At 37.6% G+C, this 20,055-nt stretch overlaps 1 protein-coding gene across 2 annotated transcripts; it reads left to right on the forward strand.

The window, feature by feature from the left end:
• Positions 1-13,547: 13,547 nt before the first annotated feature.
• LOC130737893 (FHA domain-containing protein PS1) lies at positions 13,548-19,439 on the forward strand. 2 transcript variants are annotated; one of them, XM_057589750.1, is made up of 6 exons: positions 13,548-13,923; positions 14,026-14,273; positions 15,493-18,063; positions 18,148-18,283; positions 18,377-18,747; positions 19,057-19,439. In XM_057589750.1, exons 1-6 carry the CDS (start codon positions 13,647-13,649, stop codon positions 19,279-19,281), a joined length of 3,828 nt encoding a protein of 1,275 aa, XP_057445733.1. In that variant the 5' UTR covers positions 13,548-13,646; the 3' UTR covers positions 19,282-19,439. The 2 variants fall into 2 exon arrangements, with proteins under 2 accessions (XP_057445733.1, XP_057445734.1); XM_057589751.1 differs by having other exon boundaries at positions 13,549-13,923; positions 18,151-18,283.
• Positions 19,440-20,055: the final 616 nt, after the last annotated feature.

The raw sequence follows: 20,055 nt of genomic DNA on the forward strand, positions 1-20,055 counted from the left end.
GAGAGAGAGGGAGAGGTTTTCTTCGCGAGTTCTTGTCCGATCGTCCCGATTTCAGTTTCTGTGGATCGACAGCGAGGTATTCTTGCTATTCCATAACTTTGTTTTCACTTTCTGTAGCTTTAAACCATGTCTTTCTGTGCTCAAAGTTTGGAGCAAAATGTCAAAATGTCTGATAGCTTCGATTTTTCTTTTCAATTATCTTCCCCACTAACCCAACATGCTATAATCGTTGTCGGTTTGTTCGAATTTTCACCGAGTCGCCGTAGATATGAGTTTTAAATCCCAAAACTCATTTTCTCTGTGAATTTACTTTTTGATTCAAAAAGTCTTGATCTTGCTTAGTGCCTATAGAATTAGTTGCTATAAACGCCCCGATCTACGACCTTGTCAAATTTGTTTTCAAAAATTTTAACTTTCAGTTTTGAGCTTAAAGTTTGGACCCAAAAGCACCTAGTAGCATAGAAATTTCTAAAAAAATTCCGAGCATTGTTTTACCCTAGTTAAGCCCAAAGATTACCTAGGAATTAAATTAGATCAAAGAAAAAGTTCGGGAAACGTTTTTTTTGTAGTGGCCGAAACTTATTTGGAGCTGTACCGTGTCCGAAAATATTTTTGGGTTTGTATGGCCTGAGCCATAGCGTAGCCCTCTCTGTTGTTGAAATTTTGGCTTTGGTTTCGTGTCATTCTGAGTTCTGTAGCTCGAGTTATGCGCGTTTTAGCGAACATAGGTCTTGTTGTCCATTCGTGCCTAGATATCAAACTCTGAAGCTTCGAAAGCTTCTTTCAGTTTTGTTTAGCGTTATTGAATTGTATTGTTTCTTAGTGACTAAGAAATGATATTTTTCTTAAGGGTTGGAGTGAGTTAAGCCGAGGAAAGAGGTTTGGAACAAGCTGTGAGGTTTCACGACGGAGGAGGATGCTTCAGGGAACTTGCTGAGTTCGGGAGCTTGATTTTGGATCGGTTTGTGATATCGAGTTTGGAAGGAGAATAAAAGGTAAGGGTAACTCAGTTTTAGAGCGTCTTCGAGTCTTGCATGTTTTATCGCACTGCATGCGTTTGAGAAGAAGATGTTTAAATTTGATTGGCATTTGATTATGATTGTTGTACTGAACCAGGAAAATGTTTGCTGGAGGCTTCGGTCGTGTGAACTGATTGAGACATGCGTCTCCGCTTTCTGGGCTTCGGCCATTGGTTATTGTTGATACTCTGACTTGATTATTGGATTGAGAATTGTGGATGTTTTGATTGTTGCTATTGTTGATGTTGGATTGGATCACATCCTAAGTATGCGCTAAGTAGCTATATGTTGTGTTGATATTCGTGCATATGCGTTATTTGATTGTATTGTGGGGCATGTGTGGCATATTGTGTGGGGCCTGTGTGGCATATTGTGGAGCCTGTGTGGCATGTTGTGGAGCCTGTGTGGCATATGGTGGGGCCTTCGTGGCATATTAAGTGACAGGTCAATGGTTTTCGTTCCAGGTGACTGTCCCGTCTTGCGAGACGCTTTTGATTGGTCCTGTCTTGGTACTAACACATAGTTGGACTCCAGGGCACTTATATTGAGGCTATTGTCATCTGATTTGATTTTATATTATTGAGGAGTGTTGATATCTGAATTGATGTTATGTTGTTGAGGTTGTTGATATCTGATTTGATGTTATATTGTTGAGGTTGTTGATATCTGATTTGATGTTATATTGTTGAGGTTGTTGATATCTGATTTGATGTTATATTGTTGAGGTTATTGTTGTCTGATTTAAATCTGTTATTATGTTGTTGATATCTGATTAAATCTATGTTGTTGATACCTAATTTAATTTTATGTTGTTGGATATATGTCGTCATCTATCTGGAATTAAGTTTCTAGCTTATGTGTCATGTTATGCACTTAAAATTTAATAGCATGTTTTTTTTTCTTTTATACGTGGTAATTGCATGGAGTTAACCCTTTCTATTTGCTACTTGTTGTTTGGGCGCTTAACGCTATTAGGCGATGGAGAACCCTCAATGAAACTTGACCTTTGTACGAGTCAGAGATGAGGACTTGAAGATTTGTGAAAGACTTGAAGAGTAGAGTAGGGTTTAAGGCTAGAGCCTTGGGTTAGAGAGCTTACCGTTATTGGTTTAAGCTTAGCGAATGATTTTTAGGAATTTATATTTGAGTTTCCGAGTAGGTTCTGATGCTTTGATTTCCCGCGTTTCCCCGATGTGGAGATCGTAGGGAGTATGTCGGATATATGGTGTCATTACATAATAGGTTCCTTGTTGAGTTGTTTCTATTGGTTAGATTTTGTAGGTTGGGTGCTGTCGGGTTTACCTTCGAGTACTTGCCTTGTTCAAGGCTTGACGTAAATCTATTTGTAGTTGGGAGTATGCATGACATGTTTTAGAAACACTTTGAAGAAAAAATATACTCATGATTATAAATCCTTTTGGAAAACATTGCATATTTATTTTACTATGGTGACCTCCGAAATTCGAGGCGCTACAAGTCTCTTCAAGGAACAAGTATCACAAAGAGTTAACCGATATGCATTTCAAAACAGAATCAAACATGTGCATGCATGTCAGGAATGGACATTGAAACTCTCAGCACTCAACAAAACAATAGGGTATTGAAGTGAAACCCTTAAGTGAACTCAAGTAAACATATTCAAGCTAACATCACTTCCAATCTCAATGACAAGCAACAAAGACCACAAGATAGCAACAGAGATGGTATCAACAACTTTTAATAAGAAGCAGCTAAATCAAGGGTGAAACTACTTAAGCAAGTTCAGCATAGCAACAAGAAACGCAAGACGTGTACACTGACTCAAACTAATAAAGAAAAACATGCAAAAGACTCAATGCAAAAACTACCTAGAAAGAAAATGAAGCATGTGACAAAGGGGAGTACTTAAAACTATACTAGAAAAAGGGAAAAAAAAAAAAATTTTATAGAAGAACACAAAATTAAAACAAACTCAAATTAAAGAAAAGCAAACCTGGACTTGGGTTGTCTCCCAAGAAGCTCAATTAATTATAAGTCTTTGATAGACTACTCCGGACTAAAAGTTCTATCCGGGGTTTATAGCAAACTGCATTAGATCCTTTAGATCATGCAAATTTTGACACAACAACATCATCATATTACTGATTTGCTTCCTTGGTGTGTTGAGAAGATTTCATCCTCTTGTTTGTTCATTGTCATGCTTTCCAATAATCCAAAATTTCTTGAGACTGATGCTAAGACTTGGAGTTTCCTCCTCATCTTTCTGTATTTTGTCTCCAAAGACAAAATCCTCTATGAATACATCATGGACATCACCACATTCAATCACATTTTCCATTTGTTCACCCATTGTATTATCACTTTCTGTCTCAAGAACATTGGTGAAGTATCCTTCTGGGGATTCTTCTTCACTTTGTGGCTCTTCACTTTTCTCCACAATGTCACTTTCATGGATAGTAAGTGATTTCTCTCCCTCCTCGAAAGCTTGAGGGCGGAAATATTCTAGGACCCCTTCAGTTATGGTTTTGGCTATATGTTCCCACTGAGTCTCCAAATTCTTGATGGAAGCTTCTTGATTCCTTAAGCTGGTCCTGGTTTCATTCATGAAACTCTGATTGGTAAGTACCAAATAAGCCACCATCTCTTCCAAGCTTTTCTTTCCACTCCCATGATATTGATGAGGCTGTTCTTGATTAAATGGTTGATGTTCAAGATCTCCATAATATTTCTGATATGGTGAATCCCATGGATAGAAGTTGTCATCACCTTCCCATAAGAAATTAGGTTGTCCTTCCCATCCTTGGTCATAGTATTTACGTTGGTCATATCCACGAAATCCACTCAAATAAAAATCATCCATTGAACCTATAAAAATTACTTTCACACACAAGTTAGTAGCACTGATTCAATGAAGCAATCGTAATAAAATTTCCAAACAATAAAACTGATGAATCAATCAACAAAACAAAACTATCCCCGGCAACGGCGCCAAAAACTTGATAGCAATTCCGCAAGTGTACGGATTGATCGAAGTAATACAAAAGATTGTCGAACCACAGGGATAGTTGTTTGTTGATTTGATCTTGGAGATTAATGTTTAGAATGGAAAAGAAAAAGAAATATAGTTTAAAGTTTGTTGTGATGAAAGCAATTGTAACAAAAGCATAAACAAGAATCTTGTAAAACTTATGAGAAAACAGTATCGTGGGTCAAGTTTCACCTAATTCAGTTATGTTACGCACAATCTAATTCATATATGAACTCTTAGAAACATTTCTATGGTGATGTAGCATTTACCTTCACTTGTTATTACCTTAATCAAGTAAATCATTCAATTTTTCAGTTGCAAAGCCTAATGTCTTAGTACCTAGTCAATTCAATTGAAGAATGAAGCTCGTATATTCAGGCCAACACAATAAGTTTCAACTAAAGATTCTCTATCCAAAGTACCATATCTTGAAGATAGAACTTCACCCCATAAACGGTCCTCTTCTCCCAAGTTCCTCCATCTCCATTTTGACATCAACGCCCTATTAAATCGCTCAAGGTCCTTTACCCCAAGTCCCTCCTCTTCTTTGATTTTGCACACCGTACTCCATTTAGCCCAACAAATTTTCCCCGCTCCCACTTCCCTTCCCCACAAGAAATCCATTTGGATTCTCTTACACTCCTTAGCGATCCCTCTGGGAAATTTAAAAAAGGATAAGTAGAATAGAGGGATAGAAGAGAGAACACTTTTAATGAGGCATACCTTGCCCCCAAAAGAGAGCATTTTTTGCTTCCAAGATTGAAGCCTCTTCTTCATCTTGCACACAAGTGGTTCCCACATTGACCTTCTCCTTGGATTGGCTCCCACAAAGATCCCCAAGTAAGTAAATGGTTCCTTCATCACTCGACAGTTGAGCATTCGAGCAAAACATTGTGTAGTTCCTTCTCCCAAAGAAATACCCGGGAAGCGGTTTTTGGAAAAATTGACCTTTAGCCCAGAAAGCAACTCAAAGTATCTTAACATGCCTTTTAAGACTAGGACATTTTGTGTCGAAGCCTCCCCAATAAAAAGAGTGTCATCCAAAAATTGGAGCAAAGAGATCTCCATGCCATCCATACCCACTTTATAACCCTTGAATAGGTTCAATCTCCTTGCTTGTCTCATCAAACCACTCAACCATTCCGCTACTACCAAAAAGAGAAAGGGTGCTAATGGATCGCCTTGGCGAAGACCTCTTTGCATCACAGACTCTTCGGTCGGACTTCCATTTACCAACACCGAAACAGTTGCCGATTGAATGCAAGCCTTTATCCATCCAATCCATTTCTCGCAAAAGCCCAATCTCCTCATCATGTAATAGAGGAAATCCGACCGGACCGAGTCATAGGCCTTTTTGTAGTCGACTTTGAAGATCATGCATTCTTTCCCTTGTCTCCGTGCCTCATCCACCACTTCATTTGCCACCAAGACACTATCCAACATGTGACGACCACCAATAAACGCAGATTGGCTTTCATCTATTACCTCCCCCAAAACACGACCCATTTTCTTCGAAAGAAGCTTGGAGACAACTTTATACATACATCTAATAAGAGAAATAGGTCTAAATTCATTGAGCCCAATAAGAGATTCTACCTTGGGAATGAGGGTGATGAAAGTAGAGTTGCTTCCACTTGGCCACACTCCATTTCTATGAAAGTCTTGAAGAACCTTCATGAAATCAGATTTAAGGATATGCCAAAAAAATTCAATTTGTACCACCTTATATTGCTAATGATGAGCGCTACATGCCCTATTTCAAGGATTGTATTGGATGCATTGATGGCACCTATATTGTTGCATGTATTCCGGAGGAAGATCAATTACGCTATAGGGGGAGAAAAGGAATTCCAACCTTTAATGTCATGGCTAGTTGTGACTTTAATATGTGTTTCACGTTTATATCAGTTGGATGAGAGAGATCTGAACATGACACACGTGTTATTCTTCATGCAATGAACACGCCGACACTAAGTTTTTTGGGCCCTCCACAAGGTATTGTTGTTTATTGTAAGACCCTGAAATAAGTAACTAGAAACTAGATTATCTATTTATTTTCGTTGTATTGATTAATTGAGTATTTATATTCTATTATTTTTATGTTATTTTCTGACTCGAACCCTATTACGAGTCATGAAATCTATTTATATGATAATTAAGTTCAGAATATGACTAAGAATAGTATTGTAGTCAGTTTAAGTGATAGCATGAGTCATATTTGCACCCGGCTAAGGTCGAGGGTGCTCGAAAAAGGCTATATCCGCTCCTAGAACATTGTTTAAGTTATATTTCAAATCGTTAGAAAAATAGGATCCTTAATGTATTTTTCCCATGGCAGGTGTTCCGATGCGGAACACTTGACTATACGCATGATAGGTTATGCTTCCCGGAAGTTCGTCGAAGCTAGACTTTATCTTCTCGGGGACTTTAATCAAAACCCTGAATAAAGAGTTTTTTTATTCGGGACTTCTGACAAAGTTTCCAGCCACGTAACCTCTTTTCTTTCGACGTTTGCGATATTTTTCCAGAAGGAAGTTTCTTCATCCAACGTCAGAAGCAAAAAGTAGTTTTTCGGCGTAAATCGACCCATACTGTGTTTGAGACGTTTTCTTCAATTAAAAGAATCACGTTCTGAGTTTTGGCATTCTGTCGCCAAATACTTACTTAAAATCAGCAGATGAAAAGGAGAAAAACAAAATATCTTCCTCATTTCTACAAGTGAGGTCGCGGATTAGAGAGAGGGAGAGAAGGGGAGAACGTTGTCGATTCTTGCCCGATCGTCCCGATTTCTGTTGCATTGGATTGCTAGCGAGGGTTGGAACGAGTTGAGCTGAGGAAAGAGGTTTTGGAGTGAGTGGTGAGGTTTCACAATGGAGGAGGACGCTCCAGAGAACTGCTGAGTTCGGGAACTTGATTTTAGATCGGATTGCGGTGTCGAGCTTGGATGGAGAAATATAAGGTAAGGGTAACCCGGTTTAGAAGCGTCTTTGAGTCTTGCATGCTTTAATCGCACTGCTTGCGTTTGAGATGAAAGTGTTTAATTTGATTGACAATTAATTGAAATGTTGGCATATTTTGCTATGTTGTATACTTGCTTATGTTGATTGTTTCTGAGGCTTTTGTCAAATGTTTTCTGAGGCTTCAGACATTGTTAAACCTTGCTTACACATTTGTTTTCTGGGGCTTAGGCCATTATCCATTGCTTAATGATTTTACTTGATGAGTTAGTTGCATAATTGAATTGATATATGCTTGTTGGCAGTATGAACAACATGTGGTTACTCTGGCTTGATTATTGGACTTGAAATTGTTGATTTGTTGACTAATTTGGCATGTAGGGCTGAAACTCAAGTGGCAATGTAGTGATATCATTCCACACGACTGTCCCGTCTTACAGGGGTGTTATCAAGTGGCGATTAGGTGGTTGTGTCCACCCGATTGTCCCGCCTTGTGTGGCGCAATAAGTGGCGGTCAAGAAGTTGTGTCCATCTGATTGTCCCGTCTTGTGTGGCGTATAAGCGGCAATGTGGTGGTTGTGTCCACCCGATTGTCCCGTCTTGTGTGACGTATAAGCGGCAATGTAGTGGTTGTGTCCACACAATTGTCCCGCCTTGTGTGGCGCAATAAGTGGCATTGTCCCGTCTTGCAAGACGATATTGATCGATCCATTTCGATAGCAGCATATAGTCTCATTATAGGGCACTAACAGCTTATTCTGTTTATGCCTGATTTAATTATATGTTCTTGACTCTATTTATGTCTGATTTAATTATATGTTATTGATTATGTTTATATTTGGTTTAATTCTATGTTGTTGATTTTATTGATATCTATCTTGGATTATATTGTTAGCTTATGTATTTGAATGTTTTGAATTACCAAAGTGGCAATGTGGTGGTTGTGTCCACCCGATTGTCCCGCCTTGTGTGGCGTTAAGTGGCAATGTGGTGGTGTTGTCCACCCGATTGTCCCGTATTGTGTGACATATAAGCGACAACGTGGTGGTGTTGTCCACCCGGTTGTCCCGCATTGTGTGGCGCAATAAGTGACGATGATGAGGTGTTGTTCTATCATTGTCCCGTCTTACGAGACGTTATTGATTGACCCATATTGTTGGTTTTATTGTTATCTGATTTGATTTGATATTGTTGAGGCGATTGCCATCTGATCTGGGTTTAATCTATTTTGTTAAGTTATTGATATCTGAGTTAAATCAATGTTTTTAAGTTGTTTATATCTGAGTTAAATCAATGTTGTTAAGTTGTTGATATCTGAGTTAAATCCATGTTGTTAAGTTGTTGATATCTGAGTTAAATCCATATCTTTGATCTTGGTGATATATGATTTGATTTCATGTTGTTGGATATACGTTGTCATCTATCTTAAATTAAGTTTCTAGCTTATGTGCCATGTTATGCACTTAAATTTGAATAGCATGCTTTTATCTTTTATATGTGGTAATTGTATGGAGTTAACCATTTCTGCTTGCTACTTGTTGTTTGGGCGCTTGATATTATTAGGAGATGGAGAATCTTCGATGGAGTTTAACCTTTTGTGTGCGTTGGAGATGAGGACTTGAAGAACTGTGGAAGACTCGAAGAATAGAGTCGGGTGTAGGGTTAGAGCCTTGGGATAGAGAGCTTACTCTTATTGGTTGAAGCTTGCATAATGTTTTTAGGAAGTTATATTTGAGGTTTTCGGGTAGGTTTCGGTGCTTTGCTTTCTTGCGGTTCCCCGATGTGGAGATCGTAGGGAGTATGTCGGATTTATGGTTTCAATGCATAATAGATTATTTGCTGAATCTGTTTCTACTTGTTAGGCTCTGTAGGTTGTGTCCTTTCGTCTTTACCCTCGGGGTACTTGTCTTGTTCAAGACTTGATGTAAATTTATTTACAATTGGGAGTAGGCATGACATGTTTTGGAAATACTTCGAAAAGAAAAAATAATACTCGTGTTCATGAATCCTTTTGGGAAAACGTTGCATATTTAGTTTAGCAGGTTACTATGGTGATCCCTGAAAGTCGGGCGTTACATTTATATGTGTTCACTATTACAGTAATATTTTAATATAAATAAGTAATATACTCTTTGTTTAAAGGGATATATTATGTAATGGATAAAGGATATCTAGATAAACAAGGATATTAGGTACCATATTCAAAGATTGAAGAAAAGATGGAAGATACTTTGCAAAATGCCGAAATTCACATAAAATCCGAAATTGATGTCATAATGGCAGTCTTTTCACTTATGTTTACTCAAAAGACGACACGATGTTTACTATACTCGAGCAACATCCAAATCATATACCTTGTGATGAGCTTCTAGATGTCATTAATGGTGACAGAAGTCATGCAAGTTAAGTAGAGAGATCCACTTAAATGAAGGAGATTCGTAATAGCATTGCTAATTTGTTATGGGCTGCTAGATGATATTTATTTTGATTATTACTTTAGAATAAAACATTTCTATTTTATATGGGTTGCAAAATGATATATATTTTTTTATTACTACTTTCGAATAAAATAAATAAATTTATATTACAAATAACTAATTAATTGTTTTATTTTTTTTTGGAAAACCAAAAGAGAATATATAGATAGGCAAGATTGGAAAAACCCAACCGCAAAGAGAACCAGAACAGAGAAAGAGCAAAAGAAAAGAAGAGCTAGATCTAGAACAAGGAAAAGAAAGAACTACAACAGACTAAAAACAAAAACAACAGCTAACTAACAGGAAAAAACAAGGCAACAGTTAACAGAAGAAACCAGACAGGAGCCCCAGCACACAAAGAACAGAAGGAAACTGCAACCACCACAAAGCTTGGCAAGGAGGGCGCAAGCAGAGATAGCAACAACGCGGCAGAGCACCAAGGCTGGGGACTAGGAGCAGGGACAAAGCCAGGCCACAAAGCTCAGGAGTTATCACCACTTTCCTGAACACTAGGATTGGAAACATTACAAATCCACAGAGGAGTAGCTCGAGCAACACCTTCCTTAGCAAGCTGATCAGCTTGATCATTGGCTTTGCGAAAAATGTGCTGGATACTGAGGCAATTAACTTGGGGAATGAGGTAATCTATCTGATTGAGATCATTAATCAAAGCCCAAGGTCTATTATTTTTTAGATTAACCCACCCCACAGCCAAGGCGGAGTCGCTTTCTATTGTAATATTACTCAGCAAGAATTGTTGGCAGAAAAGAAGTGCCATCAATATGGCCTTAACCTCCGCAGAATAAGCCCACCCTTCCCCGATATTTTTATAAAACATTCCCAAAATTTCTTGATTCGCATTGCGCACAAGACCTCCAACACCACACGGTCCTGGGTTACCAAAAGATGAACCGTCCACATTAAATTTGAGAGTACCCAGAAGATGAGGGTCCCAAAGAGCCACGCGAGGACCAGGAAGCCTTTTCTTAATCTTGATATTGCAGTAGTTGGACAGTAGCTGAGAGATGTCATAAGGACAATCAGGCCACGCGCTCTTCACCCACCAAGCTGCCCTCAAAAGATGCATATCCCAAACCTCTTGAGTGGAAAAACGCTTGTCCTTAAACAGATTATCATTTCTACCAAGCCATATGGACCAAACCAAGGACGCTGGTATGATTTTCCACAGCAATTTATCAGTGACAATAGCCGGATTTTCCCATTCATCTATTTAATTTCATAAAAATATGAAAATTTAAATAATTAAAAATTAATATTATATTTTTAAGATGATAAATAACTTGAGTTAAATTAATATGTTTGAAGTGAAAATAATTTTAATATTAATACCATATAGGTATTGATGTGAAAAAAAAGGATTGTTAAATATAAAAGAATTATACAAGTATGTCCTTTTATGTCACAACAGCTAGTTTACCAAACACTTTTTGTCAATCACGTAGCTTTTTAACTTTCAATTAGGCCTGTCAAACATAGCTCTACTCTCTTAATGAGACTATCTTTAGTATTTTCTTTCTTTTCTTTCAATGAAGAGTGAGTTTCACACTAGACTAGGCGAGACCTCCACCCCCAAGAAGGGCTTGCCCAAGGATGGTCAAAGACGCGTGGGCACCCACGCCAAGGGCAAAGGAACATAAATAGGTTATAGTGATTTTAGGCGGCGGTTGACATTATGTAAGGGAGTAGGGCCGAGAATTCCAAGACTCAACTAGCCCAAATAGCTTAGAGATTAGGGTTTAGTGTTTTCTTGGAAAACCCCTATCCTCACATCAATGTAAATGACTTTTTGGCATTTATCTAAAAATTGCTAGACTATTACCTTACCCTTCATCTACTAGGGTTTGGGGCCTATACCTATTCTGAGTGTTCATTCTGGAACACACTACCTATGAGAGTGTGACTCCCTCAAATTCATTCCGGAACCTATTCTTACATATTAATATTTAACTTTTGTTTTGAAATTCAAATTCAAATTTTTACTATTTTGTTTTAATTATGAATATCATTTTTAATATAAATTTTAATTTATTTTTAATCACTTTTTTAGAATATACTTAATATCAAATTTTATTATTTAAAATAAATAGTCATAGTAAATCATATCAATTTTTTTTAAAATCCGATATACATTAATCTTTTCTTAATCAAATTTGTTATCACTATTAGTGTCCAAAAATAATTATCACTATATTTTCTTTAAATCCTTATTTTTTAATTCTTACTTTATTTTCAATGATCCTTATTAACACATCCATGATAACATTAAAATTTTAATTCATATCTTAAATATTTTTAATTGATTCTAAATTGAGATTAAATTTATACTTAAAATATTTTATATTCATATATTAATTCTTTAAAAATAATCTTTTTAGAAACTTATACTTTAATATATGAATATCAAAAAAATTATCTATTTTGTTTTAAAATTAATAATATCAATTAATTTTAAAATAATCAATAAAAAAATTATATTTTAATGATTTTAAATTATGTTGGGAAACAACAGAGCTGAAGAAAAATAAAACACAATCACAACACAAGAAAATTACGTGGAAACTCCAAAACCGGAGGAAAAACCACGACCGTTGTCTAAACCGACAACCAGAGAAATATCACTATGTGAAAATTGTTACAACACATAGACTTCTCTCACTCTCACCCCAATGCCCCAGTACAACCACACTCTCACCAAGCAAATATTAAACTAAGTCAGATATAAGCTTAAAGTGCTACTGACTGGTACATCTAAAAACAAAGAACATAGGTCCTATATATAGCTTAATGTTGGCTTCCAGGAAGTTCTTCAGCCATCGACATCTTTCACCACACACCTTGCATCAATGCCAACCAATGCCCGTGTGTTGTTTCTGAATCCGCTAGCAATAACTTGTCCTTTTCCATGGTATAGCGGAAATACCATAAGAACAAACTTTATCTTCTAGCAATAACTTGTCCTTTGGGCAATGTGGGACTTGACAATCAACCCCAACAAATTATTCTCTCGTGCATTGCACGTGCTAAAAGACTAGAAGTGATTAAATTTCAAACCAATTTTTAATTCATTTTATGTAGGAAAAATATATATTTTAAAGATGAAAATAATATTTTGTGCGAAACTTCTGTAGAAGAAAAAGCACGAATTCAATTCTCACTGCTTGATCTTCATACCAATACTATCATGTATGATCACCAATTCCCAAGTTTTATGCTAAGGATGGCATGTACTCTTCTTAATGTGTAGCAAGCAAGTATGACGGAGGATCCCTTGTGTCCTCTCTACCGTGAAGAAGAGGAAACTGTGCAACACTTATTCTGAGATTGCAGATGTGTTCGTCTCATTTGCACCTAATTGGTTGCAGCGCATCGACAACCCAAGTTCTTTGCGTCGGAGTTTCGGCCATGGCTGCTAGAGAACATCAAAAGGGGTACGCTATCCCCCTTCGGGAGTGGTGTGGCCCCAAGTTTTGGCATATTTTTTACCTATGCACTGAGGTTGCTGCTCGACTACGCTCATTGTAGGGATGTTCTGCACTCCCCTCCTTACCTGGTCGTCGTACTTACCATCTAATTCAAGTGTGATGGGCTCTTCCTCAACCCATCTGGATCATGTGCAACACAGATGGTTCGGTAAGGGGTACTTCTCAGTTTGCGGCGTGCGGAGGAGTTTGTCGGGATTCTAATGAGCGGTGGCTTTTTGCCTTTAGTCGTAATTTGGGGACTTCTAATGTGCTTTAGTTTTCCTTTGTTTCGGGCTTAAGTATCTCGATATAAAAAAAAAATGTGCAGCACTACTTTTTTTGTTTTGTAAAATTGCAAATCCTATAAAATCGTACATTTAAATTTAAAATTAAATAAATAAACATTAATTGAAATCTAACTTTACTTTCACTTATTACTTCAGCACGACAAAGCAAATTCAAATTCAAATCCTTTTACTAAAATCAAATCACACTCTCATTCTTACAGCACCAACCGTTAAAGAATTTTAACCAAGCTTAGCTTGATACACGTTACCCGTTGTACAACGGTCACCTTTTTCAATAACAAATTCAAAATCTCTCCATTTCCCTCTCTCTCACACTCTCTCTTAAAAAGTTAAACCTCTTTTCTTTGATTCTATTCCATTCAACACTCAAACAAAACCATTCCAATTTCCAATTCCATGGCATCAGAGAAGAATCCAGAAGAGGAAGAAGGGAAAATCCCAGTGCTCACAGTGCTAAAGAACGAATCAATTCTCAAGAACATTTTCATCGTCAACAAGCCGCCGGAAGATCATTCTCCTCGCCGCCGCCATCGTGACCATGAAGACATCCTCCTCGTCGGTCGACACCCCGATTGCGACCTCATGCTCACACACCCTAGCATCAGCCGCTACCACCTCCACATTCGCTCTGTCCCCTCTTCGCTCTCGTTCTCCGTCATCGATCTCTCTTCTGGTACTGTTCTTCAATTCCCTTACCTCCGATTTTCTTTTTCATTTTCTTGAATCATAGATGATAATGTTGAATTTTTGATTGGATCGGTTCCGGTGGTGACAGTGCACGGAACGTGGGTTTCCGGGAGGAAGATTGAGGCAGGGGTGAGGGTGGAGATGAAGGAAGGTGACACGCTGAGAATTGGGGTTTCCAGTAGGGTTTATCGATTGCATTGGATTCCGATTAGCCGCGCTTACGATTTGGAAAACCCCTTTGTGCCTGAGATGCATGCCCTTGTGCAACAAGGAGAAGAAGAAGAAGATGATGATGATGATGATGATGAAGAACAAGTCGAAGAAGAGATAGAGCAGGTATTTTTTTTTTCAATTAATATTTTATCTGATGAAAATGCAACACTGATTTATTTTTATTGAAAGTGATTGTTGTAGATATGAACATCAAATCATATAACCTTGTGGTTTGTTGATAGTGTTTTAATTTTGATTTGATTATGATGAGATAAGAGGGTGAAATGTAGGGGTGGATAAATCATGTATCAGCAATTCAGCATTCAGCACTCAGCACTCAGCACTCAGTTATGTTAGTTTCAGAGATAGTTCTAGTGTGTTAGGTATCACAACTCAGCTAGTTAATCCAATTGCCTTGTGTTTTAATCAATTTCCATCAATAATGAAGTAAACACAAATTAAATAATTGGACTGAAAGCTTCTCGTGGAATTCTGAAGGCAAATTACTTGCTATAATAACATTTGATTGGAAAATTAGTAGGCTGAAATTGTAATATAAGTATGTTAACATTATGAACTATGAGGCTGTAGGTCGTTGAAGTATTAGATTTTTTTGGATCAACTATTATCACTCCACATTTTTTTCACTGATGTACATACTTTAGAGAGTCAAATCTTACATTATATAGTTCTCCAACGTGTATTTTGGCTTTTCGGTATTGGTCAGGGATTCAAGAGTCTTCCTGGACAACAATTTTATTCCCTCTATTCCCTTTTGTTTATCATTTTAGCCAATTCTTTTATATATAAATTGTTTGTCATTTTACAATTACAAAATTTGACTGAAATTTTTTTCACCAACTGTACCATTAACAAGTAATAAATTTCAATTGAGGGAGTCATTAATTAACAGTATAGAGACAAGGAGTGTAATAGAAACTTATATAACAGTTTCCATGAAATCAAGATAGAAAAGAATAGAGTCAACGGACCGAGTACTTTTGGTAAATTGCATGTTTGGGAAGAATTCTTTACAGGTTACATGTATGGTGTAAATCTCAATCTCTGACGTGTGCTCTGGATGGAGTGGGGGATTTTGCAGCATACATGTCGATTGCTTATGGTAAATGTCTGGTAACATATAGAAGGTCATTTTTATCAACTATCAGTCAGTCAGTCTATCACCTTATTTTGGAGTTTGAGTAATTAAATGGGTTGATAATTTTTTTTTTTGTGAGTCAATAACCATGAAGAGTTCTATTTTATTTCAGTGTGTTTCCTGTGTAGCATAGTGGAATAAGGCTTGCCTTTTTTTGTAACTAATAATAATATCATTCTGCAGGAGTTGAATAGTTGTCCAGTTGAAATGAAAGGCAGGTATTCAGTGGATTCAATTCTTGAGTCTATCAATTCTTTATTTCTTGATGAGAATGTGGAACTAACTGTAAAAGAGGAGGAGATTTCGGCATCACCTCAGATGCTTGAAGACAATGTGTCTTCCTGTTGTCCAGATGACAAGGAAGAAATTCAATCAGTGGATTCAATTCTTGAGTGTCTCAAGGACGAGGTTTCGGCATCACCTCAGATGCTGAAAGACAATGCTTCTTCCTGTTGTCCAGATGACAAGGAAGAAATTCAGTCAGTAGATTCAATTCTTGGATGTCTCAATACTTTATTCCTTGACGAGAATGTGGAAGTAACTGTCAAAGAGGAGATTCTAGCAGCACCTCAAATGCTGGAAGACAGTATTTCTTTGAGTCATGAAGGACAAGTGAAGAGGCAATCAAAGGATGAAGAATTTGGAGTCTCAAGTGAGCCTTATGGTAGTAAAGCAGCCTATTGGCCAACCTCTGATGTTGAAGACAAGCAGGTTGTTGTATGTGTTAACACAATGGCAACAAATTTGTCTGAGGGTGAATGTTTGTCAGTTGTAGAATCTGTTTCTGGGGCCAAAATGCTGCAAATCCAGTCTCCACAGGATACGTTTACTTCACCATTACCGCATCGTGTAGAGAATTCATTTGCAAAGCATCAGTCCAGCTTCCAGGTTCTATCCCCGGCTTATTTACCTGAATCAGTTGTTAGATGTGATAACACAATTGCAGAAAATCTGTATGAGGATGAATGTCTGCCGGTTCTGGAAGCTGTTTCTGGGACCAAAATGCTGCCAATCCAGTCTCCACAGGATACATTTACTTCATCATTACTGCCTCATACAGAGAACACATTTTCTGAAAAATTGGATCAGGATGATTGTTTGACTGTGCCGGAAGCTGTTTCTGGGACCGATATGCTGCAAATCAAGTCTCCACGCGATACATTTGCTACACAATTAACACCTCCTTTAGAGAACTCAGTTGAAAAGCATTGTTCCAGCTTCCGGGTTCAAACACCAACTTTTGTGGAATCATTTGTTGAAGGTGATAACACATTGGCAGAATATCTACTTGAGGATGAGAGTTTTCCTGTTCTGGAAGCTGTTCCATGGGATGAAATGCAGCAAATCCAGTCTCCACAAGATACATTAACTTTACCATTACCCCCTTGTGTAGAGGACTCATTTGAAAAGCATTGCTCCAGCATAAATTTAGATTCTGCATCTTTTGATGTTAAAATAGCAGCTGAGGCTGTATTAGCGAAAGAATCTGAATGTACAGCCAGAGATAATGGAAGGGCAATAGACACTTTGACTGTTGGTGCGGGAATTTTCAATTCTCAGAACATGTTTTTGCCAGTGGAAGAAGTTATCCCTGGTACCATATTTCAACAATCCAAATTTATTGAAGAAGTTGCTATGGATTCACAATCTGACGGAAAAAACCAAGATAGATGTGACCAATGGCACATACCACTTCAGAGAGAATCAGTGAATTTGCCAATGACCCAGGAGGATCTCTTGAATATTACAAATGAGACCCAGACCCCAAAACCTGATATGGAAACCCTTGAAAGCTGCAAAGAAACAATGGAGAAAAGTTCGAAAAATCAAAATATTTGGTCAAGGAGAGGCAAAGCTACTAATGCTCCTCTGATTCAAACAAGAAAGAGTGTACTTAAAGGTTCTAATGCTGACAATGAAGCTGCAATGAGCGATTGGAACAATATCATTAATAAAGCCATCTCGAAGGATCTTCTCTCTGTTCTGGATACGGAAGAAGAGATCTTTACTCCAGATAAAGAAAACTTCAGGCCGAATATGCTTCAGTTGCGGTTTCTTAAAAAGTCTGGTAAGCTAGAAGAAACTAAACATTCCAAGTCACAAAGTTCAAAGGATAAAACAATCTCAAAGGATCTTTTCTCTGTTTTGGATGGAGAAAAAGAAGAAGAAGAAATCTACACTCCAGATAAGGAAAACTTCAGCCCAAATACCCTACACCTGCGCCGAATGAAAAGGTTTGGTAAGCTAGAAGAAACTAAACATTCCAAATCACAAAGGTCATGCAGTTCAAAGGATAGAACAATCTCAAAGGATCTTTTCTCTGTTTTGGATGGGGAAAACGAAGAAGAAGTCTACACTCCAGATAAGGAAAACTTCAGCCCAAATACCCTGCACCTGCGGCGCATGAAAAAGAAGGGAAAGCTAGAAGAAATTAAACATTCCAAGTCTCGATGGTCACCAAATCCAAAGGGTAAATTTGGTCCCAACATATATTCAGATGAAAGCAGAAGCCCCACCTCAAACAAAGAGAATCAGACTCCAAAAAGAGTCCAAGATCAAAAGTTGCAGAAAAAGCCTTTTGGCACTCACATCAAACTGACTCAAGAGCATGATGTAAATGCATTGAAGAACAGAGTGGAAAGGGTACCCTTCCAATCACTAAAGATCTCAGGCACTTCTAGTCCTGTTTCTGCTGAAAAAAGCATTGATGTACGTGACTGTGAAGAAATTTCAGACAAGCATAATAACCCTTCTGTAAGTTTACATAAGAAATAACATGCCTTCATGATTATTCTATATAAAACAAGAGTTGATATATGCTAATGTCTGTTTCATTAGCAGGATACTAGTTTGGTGCAAAAGAGGAGCTGGGACATGATTGTGGACACCACTACTCTTATGAACAAAGAATCAAGGAAAGCTCTGCAGCTTTTACAAGGTCTCAAGGGGACTCGATTAATCGTGCCAAGATTGGGTAATGAGCTTTAAAACATTATTTACCTTATGTTAACTGTTTGATATGAAGTGATCTTGTTTCTCACTGATACTGTTATTACTCTAATGTCAGTCATAAGGGAACTGCAAAGTATGAAGCAACAGAACTCATTTTTTAGAAGATTTAGAAGAATTTCAGAGGCTTCTTTGGCATTGGAATGGGTTGAAGAATGTATGGTGAACACAAACTGGTGGATTCATATCCAGAGCTCAGTGGATGAAGGAAGACGGATTGCTCCAACCCCACCTGCTTCTCCGCAGACTCAAATTTGTGAAGAGAGTTGGAGTTTTCATGGTGGGATTGGGAGCTTCATGGAGATTCCATCACCAACAATAGAAGATCACATCCTTGACTTTACTCTTCTACATAAAAGGAAGCAAATTGATGGACAACTTGTCCTTCTTAGTGAGGATGTCACTTTGAAAATCAATTGCATGGCAGAGGTTGGTACTTGTTTCATCCTTTAAAAACAACTCTAGTCATTATTGGATTATGATTGAGTGCAGTCAGGGATACCTTGCATTTACGCAGCAGTTACACAATAAGAGGCGTCCGATCAAGATCATGGGTTCATAAATTTAAAATATTAGCCGACGGATCTTGATTGAATGACTTAGATTGCGTAACTGCATAATGTGTAGAGATTCCCTGAATACAGGGAATCCATTTCCAGTCATAATTTCACCAACATTTTTCTCTCATTCTCCAAACACTTGTGGTGGTGACTGACATATTCTCTGTGACTGGTGCAGGGGTTGCTATGTGAGCCAGTGCAGGAATTTCGTGAGAGTCTAGTGAATCCATTCTCTGAGAGGTTCTTGTGGAAAAACAGCTCTGCTCGAGGACAAACATGGTGTTGCGAGGACGATGTAGTTTTGAGGGAGAGATATTGTCGTTTGCCTCTGAGGAAGTCATCAAAGGGAGCTGCAAGCGGCTTGAAGCTCATTCTGCTCCACAATTCTCAATATGGCCACTGACAGTTCAGGCCAGCTTGCTGAATGAACAGTTTTGTTTAGCTGTTAGCCATATTTTTAAAATTCTCTCTTGCAAACATTTGCTATCATCCATGCAGCAAGGTTAAATAACGTTGCTGGACCCAATCAGAAAAATAAAATACCTTTTGTTTGCTGTGTAATCTCATTCTACTCCATTTCTAGTTTAAGGATTTGATCCCAAACTAAAAGATTTGTATCGGCTACAAGTTCATAATTTAACTACCATAAGAAAACCTATATTCACATAAATAAGACATTAGTTTCAATTGTAAAGACCGGTTAGTCTATCCCATAAATAAAGATGCACAAAGCTTAATTCGTTCAATGCACATTCAAACCTAAGTGCATGAACCTCAGATGTCATCAATTTTGGCACGAGGCTCTTAGTTAGATGAGGATGAAAACTTGAATTTCAGCGTTCCAATTGAAGAAGACCCAAGCCACACAACCATCATATATGTATACGCTTGTTGTTCATATTTAAGACAAACCACTTATTGACAAAAAAAAACATATTACTTATATTTTACTCTATAACTTCACTTTCAAAAATCTACTTTTTTTCGTTGAAGAATGCAGGTTAGAAATGCCCAAGAGAACAAAACAAACAAAAAACTACAAGAAAAGAAAAAACAAATCACTTATATTTTAACTCTATAACCTCACTTTCAAAAAAAATATGTTAAATATTAGGAAAACAATTTGACACGTAAGATCACGAATATGGCGGGATCCAAAGGGTGATCGGTACCGGAT

This window comes from Lotus japonicus, chromosome 2 (genome assembly GCF_012489685.1).
Source record: "Lotus japonicus ecotype B-129 chromosome 2, LjGifu_v1.2".
Lineage (NCBI taxonomy): Eukaryota > Viridiplantae > Streptophyta > Magnoliopsida > Fabales > Fabaceae > Lotus > Lotus japonicus.

What these genes read in the sequence shown, in the direction of transcription:
- LOC130737893 (XM_057589750.1), top strand. Translation starts at nt 13,647, where the DNA reads ATGGCATCAGAGAAGAATCCAGAAGAGGAAGAAGGGAAAATCCCAGTG. An exon ending in CGTCATCGATCTCTCTTCTG is followed by an intron (nt 13,924 to 14,025) that starts GTACTGTTCTTC and finishes CGGTGGTGACAG; the next exon opens with TGCACGGAACGTGGGTTTCC. An exon ending in ACAAGCATAATAACCCTTCT is followed by an intron (nt 18,064 to 18,147) that starts GTAAGTTTACAT and finishes CTGTTTCATTAG; the next exon opens with CAGGATACTAGTTTGGTGCA.